The sequence below is a fragment of the Heloderma suspectum genome, chromosome 4 (assembly GCF_057233095.1).
Source record: "Heloderma suspectum isolate Gila_16-S chromosome 4, 16-S_ref, whole genome shotgun sequence".
NCBI classification, from domain to species: domain Eukaryota; kingdom Metazoa; phylum Chordata; class Lepidosauria; order Squamata; family Helodermatidae; genus Heloderma; species Heloderma suspectum.
Window position 1 is genome coordinate 46,167,346 of NC_139461.1, and position 16,640 is coordinate 46,183,985.

The window sequence follows — 16,640 nt, forward strand, 5'->3', positions numbered from 1 at the left end:
GAACGAGGCAAACCGAAGTTCGAGGTGGAACTCAAAGAACCTGAACAAGCTCAACCTTTGCTGATTCTCCCATCCCCGGTAGGGTGGAACTGTCGCTTTTCTGCATGCTCATCTAGGGATGTTAGAGAATTCTGCCACGGATCCCAGGGAGGCCGAATTCCAGTGAATTCAGCCCCCCGGAATCCGTGGCAGAACAGAGCAACCCGCCCCACCACCCCGTGGAAGCCCCGCGAAACGGAGCCTACCTGGCTGCCGCTGCAGCAGCAGCAGCAGCTCCGGCGACAGCAGCCACAAATGGTGGCCACTACACCAGCCGCCATTTGCGTCCCTGGCAACCCGTGATAGGCTACGTAAGTATCTACGTAGCCTATCACGGCTCAGGGCAGGGATGCAAATGGTGTAGCCACCGCCATTTGCATCCGTGTCTGTAGCCGTGATAGGCTATGTATATATTTACGTAGCCTATCATGGCAAAAGACAAGCGCAAATGGCGTAGCGGCCGCCATTTTCGCCCCTGTCTTTAGCCGTGATAGGCTACGTAAATATATACGTAGCCTATCACGGCAATAGGAAGGAACGCAAATGGCCGCCGCCGTAGCCGCCACCATTTGCGTCCGTGTCTTTAGCCGTGATAGACTACGTATATATTTACGTAGCCTATCACGGCTAAAGACATGGACGCAAATGGCAGCGGCTACGGTGGCCGCCATTTGTGTTCCTGTGCAGCCCAGCGGCCGGATGTCTGGCTGTGGGCGGCCCCAGCCGGCGGCTCTGCAGAGTTGCCGCGGAGCAGAACCAACCAGGGAGGATTCTGGGGGGAAGGATGGAGCTCCTCCCCCCCACCGCTGATTGCCTGGCGCAGAGCCAGGTAAGAGTTTCGTACATCCCTATGCTCATCAGGTTACTTTGCAAGTATGTTTCTTTGTCAGATGGGTAGTTCATTGTTCCTAATAAAACTGTTGTTTTGTTGTAAATGTCTGCCTTTCTTTTTCCATCTCTATGGTTTTGTTCATTGTTTGTTTATTGTATGTTGGTAACAGTTCCCAGATACTGTAAAAGTTATTTTATTCTTCTTTAAATTCATCAGTTGCTTCATTAGCTGCTGCCTTGACATGATGGAAGTATTAACTATTATGCTAGAGGCATTACAAAGTAATTAGTTTACTTTGCTATTATATATCTTTTTGTCTGAGCTAATTATTTTGTCATCTTGCCACTGTTCCTTAGCCCTGCTTTACCAGTGCTTGGGGCAAGCAGATATGAGAATTTGACCTTTGGGGCAAATTTTTATCCAGTAGGTCAGTTCTGGGCCTATAGTCCTTCATGACCAGAGCTTTTTGCATAGAGCTAGACTGTGGTGAGTGATCAACCAAAGCCTCACTGCTTCTTGCATTCAGACAAAATCAAGAACATATTACAACCTACTCTAAAATATATATACTTTTTTTTACTAGATACAAATTTGCAGCCTAAAACAACCCGTTGTATTTGTCTAGTCTTGAGTGATTTACTTTGCAACATCAATGATTGAAAGAAATTTTCAAGATATCCAGAGAGGCATGCAGAAAGGAGTAAAAGAGAGCATTGCACTGTTGCTGGAAAGGGGAGAGAGAGACTTAAATAAATATCCTACAATACTCTTACAGCTAGTCTACAATTTTGATTGCCTTTTGGCATTAAAGAAGACAATAGCACATGAATAATTCAGTCAAGACACTGGTGTTCTGGAAATGAATTATCTAGTGAATATTTTGATTCATTTGTTTTTGGCAAGTACTTGGAAATTTATAGCACAATCCTATGCGTATTTACTCAGAGGAAGTCCCATGGTGTTCAGTGGGACTTCCTCCATATTAATTGTGTTCAGGATTTTAGCCTTAGGATGCAACCCTACACATATTTGGACAGATAATGTCATACAGCTCCAAGAACTTTCTTCTATCTAAACATAAATAGGATTGTGCCCTTAGAAGGAACCCTCCAATTTCAGAGGCTGCTGACCATCCAGTGTACTACCAGGAGCTAGAGGTGATTTTTGCCTCTCCATCTTTCTTTTACTTAATTATCCTCTAGACGGGCCTCTGACCCCATCTAGAGGTGGCATGCTTGCAGGGCTGGGCCAGAGGCCATAGGATTTTTCATATCCAGGCCTCTCCCCTCTCCTCCCTGCCCACCGGAATGCCCCCTTTTTTCTCCCTCTGAGGCCTTATTTGCGACCTCTGGAAGCAGCTGGTGCAGTCTTTTCTGGGGAGGGGGAACTTAGAATCTCCCTCCCAAGATCATAGCAGTGTCTATGGCCTTGGGAGGGGGTCTCTGAGCAATCCTGTGTTCCTTAGGATGCTCTACAAGGGACCATAGGATTGCTCTCCCCATATGCCCAAATAACTGATTTCTTAGCTTATTGTGGCTTGTCTTCCATAATTTCAAGAGGTAACAAAATTATGTGAAGTATGACTTTCTCAACAGTGGAACAGATAAATACTGAAGTCCCATTAAAAGTAAAGGGACATAAAGGCTACTAAGTTTGGCTCACGTAGGGTCACAATGTGAGAAGTGTTTATAAAACTCCTTTATTAGTGACTTCCAGTGCCTATCCTAAGTGGAAACTCCCTATAGCGACCTAATTTCTTTCATCCATGGAGAGCAATAACTGTTGTACTCACTGCAGACATCCGTCCTGAGAAGAGGCAGTGTCTGCATACTGCTTCAGAGCAAATTGGAATTGTTCTAATTCTTCTGCTATTACCGACATCTGCCGCTGAACTATCATTATGTGCTGACAAAAATAATAGGAAAATGTGATTAGTGAACACTCATTGTACTCCTGCCATCCAATTTATTTAATTTTTGGAAGAACAAGTCCTGTAAAAGAGCCAGTGTGGTGTAGTAGTTAGAATATTGGACTAGGACTCAGGAGATCTGGATTCTAGTTCCCACTTGGCCATGAAGCTCAGTGGGTGACTTTGGGCCAATCGCTGACTCTCAACCTAATCTACCTCACAGGGTTGTTGTGAGGATAAAATAGGAGGAGGACCATGTAAGCCACCCTGGGTTCCTTGCAAGAAGAAAAAATGCAGGATATAAATGTAATAATAAATAAGTAAAATTTATTACAAGTGGGACCTGCAATAAAATATTGCAGTCTGATGTGCTCCAATTCAGTGTGCCAGCTAGCCATGCCCTCTCCCAATATAATCCAGACCGTTCCCCCTCCCTCTGGTTTTCTGGTGTCCCCCACCCCACCCTGCCAAAAAGACTCAGTGTTCTGTAGCCACTGAGCAAGCTTAGTTCTCATTGGGCTGTTTGGGGGGTTGTTTCTAAATACTTTTTGTACTTCTACAGACATTGGGGGTCCCCTGAGCTTGCTGATGTGACCCTCCTGTGCATGGATGGTGCCATTTCATCTGCATAAGGCTCAGCACTCACCCCAGACATCACTAATAGTGGGGAAGATGACGAGTTTATATAATGACAATATAAAATGTGTGGATAGTGACACAAAGGTTTCGTCTAGTCCCATTTTTTTTAGACCTTTGTATAATTAAAGAAATACAGAAAGAAAAAATGAAGGCCCGATTCACACATAATTAGGGATGGATGAAAGTCCCTTACCTGGTCCCGCAGCTTTTGGGGGGGGGGAGGCGCTCCATTTCTCCCCCTGAAATTCTTGGCCGGGGGGGAGGCGCCCCATCCCTCCTCGCCGAAATTCTGGCCGGGGGGGAGCGCCCCGCCTCTCCGGCCGCGAAAGAAAAAAGTAAAGTAAAAAAAAAACGTGATAGGCTACGTAAAGATTTACGTAGCCTATCATGGCTAGATTTTCAAAGTCAGCCGTGATAGGCTACGTAAATCTTTACGTAGTCTATCACGGCTGACTTTATAAAAAAAAAAAAGCGTACACAAATGGCGGCGCCCATGGGCGCCGCCATTTGTGTACGCTTTTTTTTTTTTTTACAAAGTCAGCCGTGATAGGCTACGTAAATCTTTACGTAGCCTATCACGGCTGACTTTGAAAATCTAGCCAAGATAGGCTACGTGAAGCTTTACGTAGCCTATCACTTTTTTTTTTTTTTACTTGGAAATGACGGCAGCGGCAGCTGGTCGGAAGACCGGCCGCCGCCGCACTGCCGCCAAACCACCACCAGGACCCGCCGCCGCGAGGGACATTCGCACGAGGTGAGTCCCATCCCGGGGGGGCGGGGGGTGTCGGACAATTTCCCCACCAATTTCAGGGTACAAAATTTCAGGGTACAAAATCCTCCCAGAGATTCGTGGAGAAATTCTCCGACATCCCTACACATAATGAGAAACCACTGTGGGTGAATCTCCCCATAGGCTTCTCATTGTGGCAGTGGCCACCATTTTGAATATTTGGGGTGCAGCGTGGAGGGGGGCGTCACAGCTTCTCGTTATACAGTCAGGGGCAGAAATATTGGAACAAGGATAATTGTTTTGGCAGTTGGCCTCTGTACACCACTACATTGAAGTTGAAGGGAAACACACCCAGATGGGAGCGAAGGCAGGACTTTCAGCTGTAATTCAAGGGGTTTGACAAAAGTGGGGCACTAACCATTCAGGAAGGACAGCCAGTGGCATACCACCACCCCCATCGTTGGTGGCTCATAAGTGATGGAACAAACCAACATCATTTCAAACTTAAGGATTGCCTTGAATACCTGGATGAAAATCCTTTGCAGTCAATGACTGCCTGAAGTCTGGAACCCATGGACATGACCAAATGCTGAGTTTCCTCCCTTGAGATGCTTTACCAGGCCTTTACTGCAGCTGCCTTCAGCTGCTGCTTGTTTGTGGGTCTTTCTGCCTTCAGTCTTGTTTTCAGGCAGTGAAAAGCATGCTCTATTGGGTGGAGATCAGGTGACGGACTTGCCCATTGAAGAACATCCCACTTCTTTGCCTTGAGAAACTCTTGGGTAGCTTTTGCTGTATGTTTTGGGTCATTATCCATCTGCAATATGAAGCGGCGTCCTATCAGTTTGGCGGCATTCGGCTGAATCTGAGCAGAAAGTATAGCCCTATACGCTTCAGAATTCATCTTGCTGCTTTTATCAGCAGTCAGGTCAAGAAACACCAGTGACCCGGTTCCATTGGCAGCCAAACATGCCCATGCCATAACACTGCCTTCACCATGTTTGACAGATGATGTGGTAGCTTTGGATCATGAGCTGTTCCTTTCCTTCTCCATACTTTTCTCTTCCCATCATTCTGGTACAAGTTAATCTTGGTTTCATCAGTCCAAAGAATCTTATTCCAGAGCTGGGCAGGCTTTTTTAGGTGTTTGCTGGCAAAGGCTAATCTGACCTGTCTGTTCTTGAGCGTTGCCAGTAGGGATGTCAGAGAATTCCGCCACGGATCTCGGTGAGGCCAAATGCCAGTGTATTTGGCCCCCCGAAATCCGTGGCGGAATGGACTGCCACTCCCCAGCCCCCCGCAGATCCCCCCCGGGACGAGACTTACCTGGGGTGGATGTTCCGGACAGCGGCGGCTCCAGCGGCGGCTTCGGCAGCGGCGGCTGGTCTTCCAACCGGCTGCCACCGCTGCCATTTGCAGTCTGGTCACTTCTGTGTTTTTTGGGGTTTTTTTACATAGATGTGATAGGCTACGTAAAGACTTACGTAGCCTATCACGTCTGGGTTAAAAAAAATAAAACATGTGTACGCAAATGGCGGCTACGGCCGCCGCCATTTGCGTTCCTTATTTTTGGCCGTCTTAGTCTATGTAAATATTTACATAGACTAAGATGGTGAAAATAAAGGGGAACGCAAATAGTGCCCACTACGCTATTTGCGTTCCCCCTTATTTTCGCCATCTTAGTCTACGTAAATATTTATGTAGACTAAGACGGCCAAAAATAAGGAACGCAAATGGCGGCGGCCATAGCTGCCATTTGCGTACGCGTTTTGTTTGTTTTTTTAAACCCAGACATGATATGCTACGTAAGTCTTTACATAGCCTATCACGGCTGAATATAGGGACGCAAACGGTGGCGGCTACGGCCGCCGCCATTTGCATCCCTGCTATGCAGCGGCCAGATGCCCAGCTGTTGGCGGAGCCAGCCGGTGGCTCCACGGAATCTCCGCGGAACGGAGCCAGCCGGCAAGGATTCTGGGGGGAGGCACTCTGCGTCTCCCCCCCCCGGCGAGGATTCCAGGGGGAGGGACGGAGCGCCTCCCCCCCCCCAGCGGAACCCGGCAGAGCCAGGTAAGCGTGGTTTCGTACACCCCTAGTTTCCAGTGGTTTGCACCTTGTTGTGAATCCTCTGTATTTACATTCATAAAGCCATCTCTTGACTGTAGATGTTGACAATGAAATGCCTACCTCTTCATGAGCGTTCTTGACCTGGCTAGATGTTGTGAAAGGGTTCCTCTTCACCATGAGCAGAATTCTGCGGTCATCCACTTTAGTTGTCTTCCGTGGTCTACCAGGCCTTTTGCTGTGCTGAGCTTGCCAGTTAATTCCTTCTTTTTCAGGATGTTCCAGACTGTTGTATTGGCCACTCCCTTTGTTTTTGCTATCTCTCTGATGGGTTTATGTTGTTTCCTCAGCCTAATGATGGCCTCCTTCACTCGCATGGACACCTCTTTGGACCTTATTTTGGGAGTTCCAGCGAACAGCTACCAAATGCACATGTAACACTCAGAACCACCTCCAGGCCTTTTATTTGCTTGATTGGTCGTGGGGTACCCAGGAAACAGGCCACCCCGGCCATGCAGCTGCTTGTCAGCCATTCGTTCCATTACTTATGAGCCACCAACGATGGGGTGTGTGTATGCCAGTGGCTGTCCTTCCTGAATGGTTAGTGCCCCACTTTTGTCAAACCCCTTGAATTACAGCTGAAAGTCCTGACTTCGCTCCCATCTGGGCATGTTTCCTTTCAACTTCAATGTGGTTGTGTACAGAGGCCAACTGCCAAAATAGTTATCCTTGTTCCAATATTTCTGGCCCTGACTGTATGTGAATCCTGTGAGGGTTGGTTGTTGGGGTGGTTGATAAGCCACCCACAACTTTAAAGCAGCCCATGGGTTCTGGCAGTGGAGGGTGGTGGCTCCAATTTTGGTGGGGCTGTGAATCCATTCTCGGTTTTAGTCAGAACCAGCCAGAACTCTAGTTTGGGGATAGGGTTCAGCACCTTGGATAGTTTCTTTAGAGTTCTGGCTTGTTCTGACTGAAACCCAGAATGGATTCACAGCCCCACTGAAACCAGAGCCACGGGCCTCCACTGGGTTCTATGTGGTGATTGGAACTAAAGAGCCCTAGGCTAGAAGGAGCAGTCCACTACAGCAATAAGTGGTAGAACACATGCTTCGCAGGCAGAAGGTCCCTGGGTCAATCCCTGGCACATCCAGGCAGGTCTGGGAAAGACCCTTGTCTAAAATCCTGGAGAGCCACCGCCAGTCTGTGTATAGCCAGAGGTAGGCAGCCTGGTACCTCTGGATGTTTTGGATTACAATTCCCATAAGCCCCAGTCAGCATGGTCAGGGATTATGGAAGCTGTAGTCCAAAAAGAGGGTATCAAGTTACTTAGCCTCAGTGTAGATCAGCCTTCTGCAACCCAGTCCCCTCCAGATGTTTTTGGCTACAACTCGCAGCACTCCTGACCACTGACCATACTAGCTGGGATCTGAAATCCAAAGCATCTGGAGGGCATCAGTTCGGGGAAGGCTAGTGTCAATAATACTGTTAGATGGAACAATGGCCTGACTCAGTGTAAACAGCTCTAGATGGTGCTCTCCCAATCCTAGGTAGGAAGAATAGCATGAGGAGCCATTTAAGTTCTAGAAACATTTTCTAAGCTTACGTTTGTTAGCAGGCCCCTAGGTTCTCTCTGGCTAAAGCCTTAAGGTACAATAGTATATTTTGGGTGGGTAGGTTCTTTGTATGCAGATCTGGATAATTTTAAAGGTACTTGAGGTTAACAAGTTCTGAACAACTTTCGCCCAGTCTCAAATCTGCCATTTTGGGGCAAGGTGATTGAGCGGGTGGTGGCGGTGCAGTTGAAGGCACACTTGGAAGAAACTGATTATCTAGACCCATTTCAGTCGGGCTTCAGGCCTGGGCATGGGACAGAAACGGTCTTGGTCGCCTTGGTGGATGATATGAGGAGGGCTCTGGATAGGGGTGAATGCTCCTTCCTTGTTCTCCTCGACCTCTCAGCGGCTTTTGATACCGTTGACCACGGTATCCTCCTGGACCGCCTGGAGGGGTGGGCATTGGAGACACTGTATTGCGGTGGTTCTGGTCCTTCCTCTCCGGCAGGTACCAGAGGGTAGCACTGGGAGAGGAGGTTTCGGACCCGTGGCCACTTACTTGTGGGGTGCCACAGGGTTCCATCCTCTCCCCAATGCTATTTAACATCTATGTGAAGCCACTGGGGGCTATCATCAGGAGGTTTGGGGTGCAGTGTCATCAATATGCGGATGACACGCAGCTCTACCTCTCATTCAGATCTTCACCAAGGTTGGCCGTAGAATCCCTGTCCAAATGTCTGGAGACGGTGAGTGGCTGGATGGGGAGGAATAAGCTGAAGCTCAACCCTGACAAGACCGAGGTACTTTTGGTGGGAGACAAGAGGAGGCTGGGGGATGTTGACCTGGTGTTGAATGGGGTACGGCTACCCTTGAAAGACCAGGTCCGCAGCCTGGGGGTCATTTTGGACTCCCAGCTGTCCATGGAGGCTCAGGTGTCAGCTGTGAGCCGGATAGCGCTGTATCAACTCCATCTGATACAGCGGCTGCGCCCCTTCCTTCCCGACCATCTGCTCCCATCGGTAGTACATGCCCTGGTCTCCTCTCGTTTAGACTACTGTAATGCGCTCTACGTGGGGTTACCCTTGAAGACGGTTCGGAAGCTGCAGCTGGTACAGAACGCCGCGGCTCGCCTGATTAAAGGCAGCCGCCGGCAAGATCACATCACTCCAGTGCTGAAGGAGTTGCACTGGTTACCAGTTGTTTTCCGGGCCAAATTCAAGGTGTTGGTTTTGACCTTTAAAACCCTATATGGTTCCGGCCCAGCCTATCTTAAGGAGCGCCTCCAGCAACACCAGACAGGCCGCTTAACAAGATCAGCCTCAGATGGCCTTCTCTCTGTCCCATCAGCCAGGACAGCTGGACTGGTGGGGACGAGGGAGAGGGCCTTCTCTGTGGTGGCCCCCACTCTGTGGAACTCCCTCCCTAGGGAACTCCGTCATGCCCCCTCTTTAATGAGCTTCTGTCGTGCATTAAAAACGTGGTTGTTCAGGCAGGCATTTGGGGTGGGTTAGGGTATTTAAAAAAAAAAAATTATGGTAAAATTTTATTGTTTTAAATTGTTTTATGGGGGTTGTACATCGCCCAGAGTGGCTGGGTGACCAGTCAGATGGGCGATTAATAAATTTAATAAATAAATAAATAAATAAAATTAACAACAGAAGAGCTGAAACGTGAGGTTTAAAAAATAAAATAAAAATTATCTTTTATTCCTGCAAAAGCCTTGTGTTTTAACCTTGGGTGAGCAATGTTTAAATATAATGGATGAATTTCAACTTTATGCACATAATATACTGTATATTATTAAACAATTCCTTGCCATTTAAATTGTAATCAGAGCTTCATATACTCATTAATATATTTTAACAAAGCTATACTTGCTTTCAAAGTGTAATGGATGTATCTTGATTTCATTCTTGTTCATACCTTCACTTTTCAAAATTAATTCTGTAATCATACTTTTAAAGTTTAAGTTTAATAGATTTTTATCCTGCCCATCAAACAGTATTGAACAGGGCCTCTTGCATACAATAAAAATGCAACAGGTTGAATTCAGACTTTGTCATGCTGAGGATAGACCCACTGAAATCAGTAGGACTGAAGTCAGCCATGACTAACTTAAAACATCCCATAGATTTCAATGGGTCTACTCTAGCATGACTAGGTCTGGATCCAACCCAATAAATATAACACTATGTAAGAACAAAAGCAATATAATACCAAGAAATGTTTGTAAAATGTTGAATCAAGTAACAATGAAACTGGACCTGCCCTCTAAATGTAATATGAATTGTGTTACTCTGGGGGTCCCATTTTGGGGATGTTCAATAAGATCCAATGCATTTTTACTCAGAAGTAAGCCCCACAGAGGTTGATAAGATTTACTCCCAGGTTGGTATACATAGGATTATGGCTGTAGTTACTCAAGTCCCAGGATAAATTATCCCAAGCTCACTCTTCCTGCTGTCCTCTCATGTATGTGGAATACATGCAGAACTGAAATTCATGGCCTCTGTGCATCACACATCGAAAAGGAATGAGCAGGAAAGTGGGAGCCACATCCTTTGCACATGTATACCAGGAAGGGTGTGGGCTCCTGCCAAAACCTCTCAGCTCTAAAACATTTTGAGCAAAGCTCTGCACAGGCACAGAACCCATACGTGTGACTGCACAGAGAACCACTCAAAGAATCACAGTTACAGGTAAACAACAGGTAAACCCCTGGATTAAGGATATTTTATTTTAATCCAGGGGTGGGCAACAAAAAAATGGGTTGCAGCATGCATGCACACCCCCACGGCCTTTTGTACCCAAACTCTACTACTGAATTTCTTACCATGGCAGAAGCAAAAAACCCAGTGATGGTTTTAAAAAAAACCCCAGTAATGGGGGGGGGGGCAAATTCAGCAGTGCAGAGGCAGGGGTGCACCCCTCAGTGGGTCTGGGGAGGGGGGATTGGCCCCAGACCTTCAGAAGCTGCCCACCCATGCTTTAATCAAGTCACAATTTGGGGGGGGGGGACACAACACTTACAGATTTAGCATTTCCTTCTGATATTTCTTCTTCTAGTGGCTCAAGCTTTAGATCCTTGTCAACAGTATAAAGGGGAAATGCAAACAAAACCATCAAATATTAGCTGTCAGTGCTGCCATCATCAGATTTCATTTTAAAAAAGCAAAACCATGGTGACTAACTTATTTTATTATAGGTTCACATGTACATATTGTGTTGAAGGTGGCATGAAATTTAAGGACATGAGTCCGGTGACTTCTTGTACTTTGGGAGAGGGATTTGGGAAACAACATTAGTTCCTAATCTAGTGTCTGTGATTGCCCTTTGGATGCAACTGCTTGTGTGTATTGAGCTTGGATTCAAGCTAACCTTCATATCTGACTTATCTACCTTTTATTAGGGCACAATCCTATGCATGTTTAGACAACAGTAAGTCCTACAACTCCTAGCATTCCCCAGCCAACTTGACTGGCTGGGGAATACTGGGAGTTGTAGGACTTATTGCTGTCTAAACATACATAGGATGATAGGATTGCATCCCTAGTGATGACCACACATCCTGGAGGTAGATAAGCTTGCTAGTTAGGAGTATTTCTACCACCATATCAGTTTACAAAAATAAATAAGAACATAAGAAGAGCCATGCTGGATCAGACCAAGGGTCCATCTGGTCCAGCATTCTGTTCAGTGACCAACCAGCTGTTGACCAGGAACCCACAAGCAGGACACAAGTGCAACAGCACCCTCCCACCAATGTTCCCCAGCAACTAGTGTACATAGGCTCCTGCCTCTGGTACTGGAGGTAGCACATAGCCATCAGGACTAGCAGCCGTTGACTTTTCCTCCAGGGATTTGTCTAACCCCCTTTTAAAGCCATCCAAATTGGTGGCCATCACTACATCCTGTGGCAGCGAATTCCATAGTTTAACTATGCTTTGTGTTGAAGAAGTACTTCCTTTTATCTGTCCTGAATCTCCCACCAATCAGCTTCATGGGATGACCCTGGGTTCTAGTATTGTGTGTGTGAGAGAGAGAAATGTCTCCCTATCCACATTCTCCACACCAGGGAGGTGTGCAAGAATGCAATGCACTAACACAAGAGTATATCTGAAATACGTGTTTCTACTCTGCCTAATCTTCAAGCAGTGGCATCTGGTGTATCAAAGTATGTAATGACATATTTGTAAAATAGATCTTTTTTTCATGTGTGACTGCTAAGGAACACTGAAAGGTATATCCTATATAACAGGGTTCCCTCCTGACTTATGGTCAGAAATAAAAACTACTCTTATTGGTACCAAACAAAATGTGCCTCTTCCACCTTTTCAGGAAACAAAAGATAACGTTTGCCCAGGTTTCGTTACAGACAATCCATGTCATTGATACACTTTGGATACTGGGGCTCTTCCAGTGCCAAAGCTATGAGCAGATAGCTGGTGCAACAGTGCAGGCAGACAATGTTCATTTCAAACAGTGATATCTAGTTAAATGTGAGAGCAATTGCTGGTGGCTAAATCTGCAACAGCTGGTCATTTAGACTTTTTAGAAGCTTAATCCATTTGCAAAATCACACCTTTTCAAACATGGGTTAAAAATAAACATATCCTGTTCTTTTAAGATATCTTGGCAATACATCTTGCTTCATAGTCCTTCTTTTAGGAGGGTGGCTTCAGAGGTCACATGAACAAGCAATCCATTCCCCTGCTAACGATCTCATCTTGAGAGTGAAGTTTGCTCACACAAATGTGTAATTAATCATGTGATGATGAAAAAAGAGCATCATGTTATAAAGTCACTATGTGATGAAAGGCAATGAAGTGACTGTTCCAGAAATAACATGAATGTCTAAATTCATCCTTATTGTGTGCCTTTCACAATACTGTGGCTTCAGTTACGCCCTAGAAGTATTGCTTATATACTTGCACAACTGCAGGAGAAGAACCAATGGAGTCTCTAGCTTTATTTCTTGGTACAATTTTGGTTTGGTACAATTTTGGTACACTTTTGGTCTTCTTCCGTTTTTCCGCCCCCCATAGGGTGGCAGAGCAGTTCAGGAAAGAGTGTGCAGCTTCTTTTATCAACATCTCCTGTCTCCTTAGCAAAGCAAATTTCACAGGCTAGTCAACCAAAGGAAAAAGAAACATGAAGCAATGAGCGGATCATATATTTCTCCCATAGCAAAGGGGAGCATGGAGATAGGTGGTGGTTTCACTCATATGCAATGCAATCCTATGGATGTCTACTCAGAAACAAGTCCTACTGAGTTCAATGGAACTTACTCCCAGGTAAAGGTGTATAGGACTGCAGCCTTAGTGGATGTCCTGTCTGCTCTACTACTGTCAGTGATGGGTAGGAAGCGAATGTGATACTGGAGGACACAGAGGCCTTTACGGACGAATGAAGCACATTGCACACACACCTTCTGTTCCAACCTGTCAATCAGCTTCTGGAGTCTGTTTATTTGGGTCATCCATTGGTTGTCTTCCTCCAGCCAGCCTTTGGGAAACATAAATAATGGAGCTAAAACATTGTTGAAAGTTAGGACTTCATCTATTTGTTTTGATGTGCATGCTTTCATCTATGTAAGAATACTGAATGGCCTTTTAATGTTTAACTTGACCGATGCTCACCTAAATGTATCTAATGGAGAACATTTTCCTGTGATAAGTATGTCTACAACTCAGCATTTCTTCTCAAATGCAACCTTAAGCTTTTCTGTCCTGCTGCAGTTTATGGTTACTCCAGTTTAACTGTGAGGACAGAATCTGCAAGAGCAGGGAAGTGATGTCCTCATAGGGTTCTCCCACAGCACAGCATTCCTGCCTTTTCAGAAACTTTTCAAAACTGATGCTAAAATGACAGAGCAGCCATAGTTCAGTGGTGGTAGAGCACATGCCTCGTGTGCACAATGTCCCAGGTTCAATCCCTGGCATCTCCAACTGCCAGGGGAGCCCAGGTGGCTGCAGTGTCCAGGAGTGCTTTTTACCAGCTTAGGCTGGTATGCCAACTGTGGCCCTATCCATGCACTAGTCACATCCAGGCTGGGCTATACATGGGGCTGCCTTTGAAGACAGCTCAGAAACTCCAGCTTGTGCAGAATGCAGTCATGAATGCAGAATATTGGTGGGGGCAAGATGATTTGATCACGTAACGCCTATACTGCACCAGCTGCTCTGGTTATCGGCACGTTTCTGAGCCCAATTCAAAGTGCTGTTTTTGATCTTTAAAGCCTTAAATGGTTTGGGACCAAGTTACTTGAAGGATCACCTTCACCCATATCAGCCTGTCTGCACCTTAAGATCAGGAAGAGAGGACCTTCTCATTTGCCCACCCATGAGAGCAGTCAGGTGGGTGATCACACGTGAGAGGGCCTTCTCTGCAGTGGCCCCACACCTTTGGAACAAGCTGCTATCGGAGGTCCACCATGCTCTGTCCTTGCAGACTTTTAAGAAGGCCCTGGAAACATTATTTTACCTCGGCCATCTCTTGATATGACTGCTATTGTTCCTGTTACCGCTGTTAACATGGTTGCTGGTTTTATTCTTGGCTTTATGTTTTTTTATCACTTTTAACATTTTAATTTTGTTTATGTATTTTATTGCTGTAAGTCACCTTGGGAGGGCTTCTGCTCTGAAAGGAGGCCCAGAAATGTTTTAAATACATAAATAAACTAGGGATGTACGAAAGTCACTTACCTTTTTGCAGCTTTGATTCGCAGTGGGGGGGGGGAGGCGCTCCGTCCCTCCCCCTGGATCCTCCCTGGGCCAGCTCCGCTCTGTGGCGGCTCCGCAGAGCTGCTGGCCACGGCCGTCTGCAGCCGGAGTTCCAGCCACGGCCGGCTGCTGTAGCTGCAAATGGCGGCTGCCATTTGCATCCTGCCAGGCTGCCGTGATAGGCTACGTAGGTATTTACGTAGCCTATCATGGAAAGAGCAGTGGCGCAAACGGCGTAACAGCCGCCGTTTGCGCCCCTGCTCTTTGCCGTGATAGGCTACGTAAATACTTACAGCCTGGCAGGATGCAAATGGCAGCTGCTAGGGTGGCTGCCATTTGCGGCCGCAGCAGCTGGCCGAGAGACCAGCCGCTGCTGCCACCGCCGGAGCCACCACCAGAGCCGCTGCCACCGGAACATCCGCCCCAGGTAAGCTTCGTCCCGGGGGGGGGATTCCGCGGGGTGGGGGGTGGGAGGCCGTTCCGCCATGGGTTTCGGGGGGCCGAATGCCAGTGCATTCGGCCTCACTGAAATCCGTGGCGGAATTCTCCGCCATCCCTAAAATAAACTAAGGCTAGAAAAGACTCTGTGGAGCTGCCAGTCAGTACAGACAACACTGAGCTATTGGTCTGCCGATATAAAGCAGCTTCCTAGGTTCCTAACTCTCAAGCAGCAGACCAGGCATTTCTGTGTCATGCCCTAAAGGACAATTCTGTTGAATTATGCAACAACTAACCACCCTTCCTAGCAAGAGGACCTTCAGCTAAAATAAAAATGACTACTCTTAGCCCGAAAACAAGAATATTTATGCTCTTTCTTTGTAACTCTGACTAATTCTTATTTAAGAAACTATTCTGTAGACAGTCACTCTGATCTGAAGTATAATTTGCTCACATTCACCACAAAACTTCAAGTGCATCTCCATTTTGCACTTTATGTATCCACACTCACAAACCCCACTGTGACTGTAGCTATGGCAATCACATTCACTACGTAAAGTGTGAAGCAGTTCTTACTGCTTTGAGCCATGTGGTGAAAGATTATGATTATTATGGTTATCATCATCATCATCATCATCATCTATATACCGCCTTAACTGCTAAAACACCATCAAGGCAGTGTACAACAATTTAAAACAACAAAAACTGTAAAACATTAAAATGATAAAAGGATTACAACTACACACTTTAAAATCCTAAATTGAAAAGATGCATCTTTACACCCTTTGTAAAAGCCAAGAGAGTGGGAACCAATTGTTCTTGAGGGAACAGATTCCATAGTTTGGGAGAAATACAGGAGAATGCTCTTTCTCACGTGCCTGACAAATGGGCCTTTGGGGATAATGGTGTCCTCAAAAGGCCCTCTCCTGCAGATCGTAATACCCAGAGAGCTTCATAGAGAACAAGCGGTCCCTTAGTATTTGTAATTCAGGCCCAGTGGGCACAGTACACTTTATCCTCATCTTTGCTTGTGGTGCAGTGTATTCAGTTGTTGATGGATGTTTGACTTAGACAACCATGCCTCTGTGACGGGGTTATGGGAAATCTTTTCAGTCCCTTTCATCCCTGCCATTCTAGGATCGTCTGAAATATGGGCAGCACAGCCAAGTTTGTGTGTGACTCCATAGATTATGAAGTATGCATACAGGCCAGTTTGAGGGTCATTGAGCATTTCTACACAAGACTTTTATTGCACGCTTGTGATTGGTCACTCATGGAAGTTTGCAGGACCTTGACATAATGGCATCAACCTCCAGGGCATCTCCTGTGGTTTTTTTTACCCTTATCCCGCTTTTAAAAAGACTGGAGACAATGCAGTATTTAAACGTAACTCTGTTTTAATGGCCATGTGAAATTGCACAGTTCCGCTATAACCACAGCACCATGAGATAAATATAGGGTGGCTCCATATGATAAGCTACTCCATCATGGAAGAAGAGAAGATACTCTGGGCTAGTCTCTCCCCTGGCCCCTTTCCTCTGTCTAAACTATCTTGCAGGGTTGTTCTGTAATGGAAGAAGACATGTATGCTGCTCTGAGCTCTTTGGAAGAACAACAGGATAAATGGCAGGATAAACATGTAATATGGAGTTGATGAAGTTACATATTCTGGGTGGTCCTCTCTGACTGAGTAAATTGGGGGTGCCCTCTCTGCTAC

At 46.2% G+C, this 16,640-nt stretch overlaps 2 protein-coding genes across 8 annotated transcripts in view; one reads left to right on the forward strand and one right to left on the reverse strand.

Annotated features, from left to right (window-relative positions):
• Positions 1 to 16,640, forward strand: part of C4H8orf88 (chromosome 4 C8orf88 homolog) — a 62,490-nt gene that overhangs the window by 26,333 nt on the left and 19,517 nt on the right. The gene's annotated exons all lie outside the window — the stretch shown is intronic.
• The window catches only part of NECAB1 (N-terminal EF-hand calcium binding protein 1), an 89,340-nt gene that overhangs the window by 12,514 nt on the left and 60,186 nt on the right, over positions 1 to 16,640 (reverse strand). The window contains exons 8-10 of the mRNA XM_084849153.1: positions 13,192 to 13,268; positions 10,794 to 10,847; positions 2,664 to 2,776 (exon numbers count right to left, since the gene is read on the reverse strand). Of these exons, the coding sequence (XP_084705279.1) occupies positions 2,664 to 2,776; positions 10,794 to 10,847; positions 13,192 to 13,268 (244 nt within the window). The remainder of the gene's footprint in view (positions 1 to 2,663; positions 2,777 to 10,793; positions 10,848 to 13,191; positions 13,269 to 16,640) is intronic.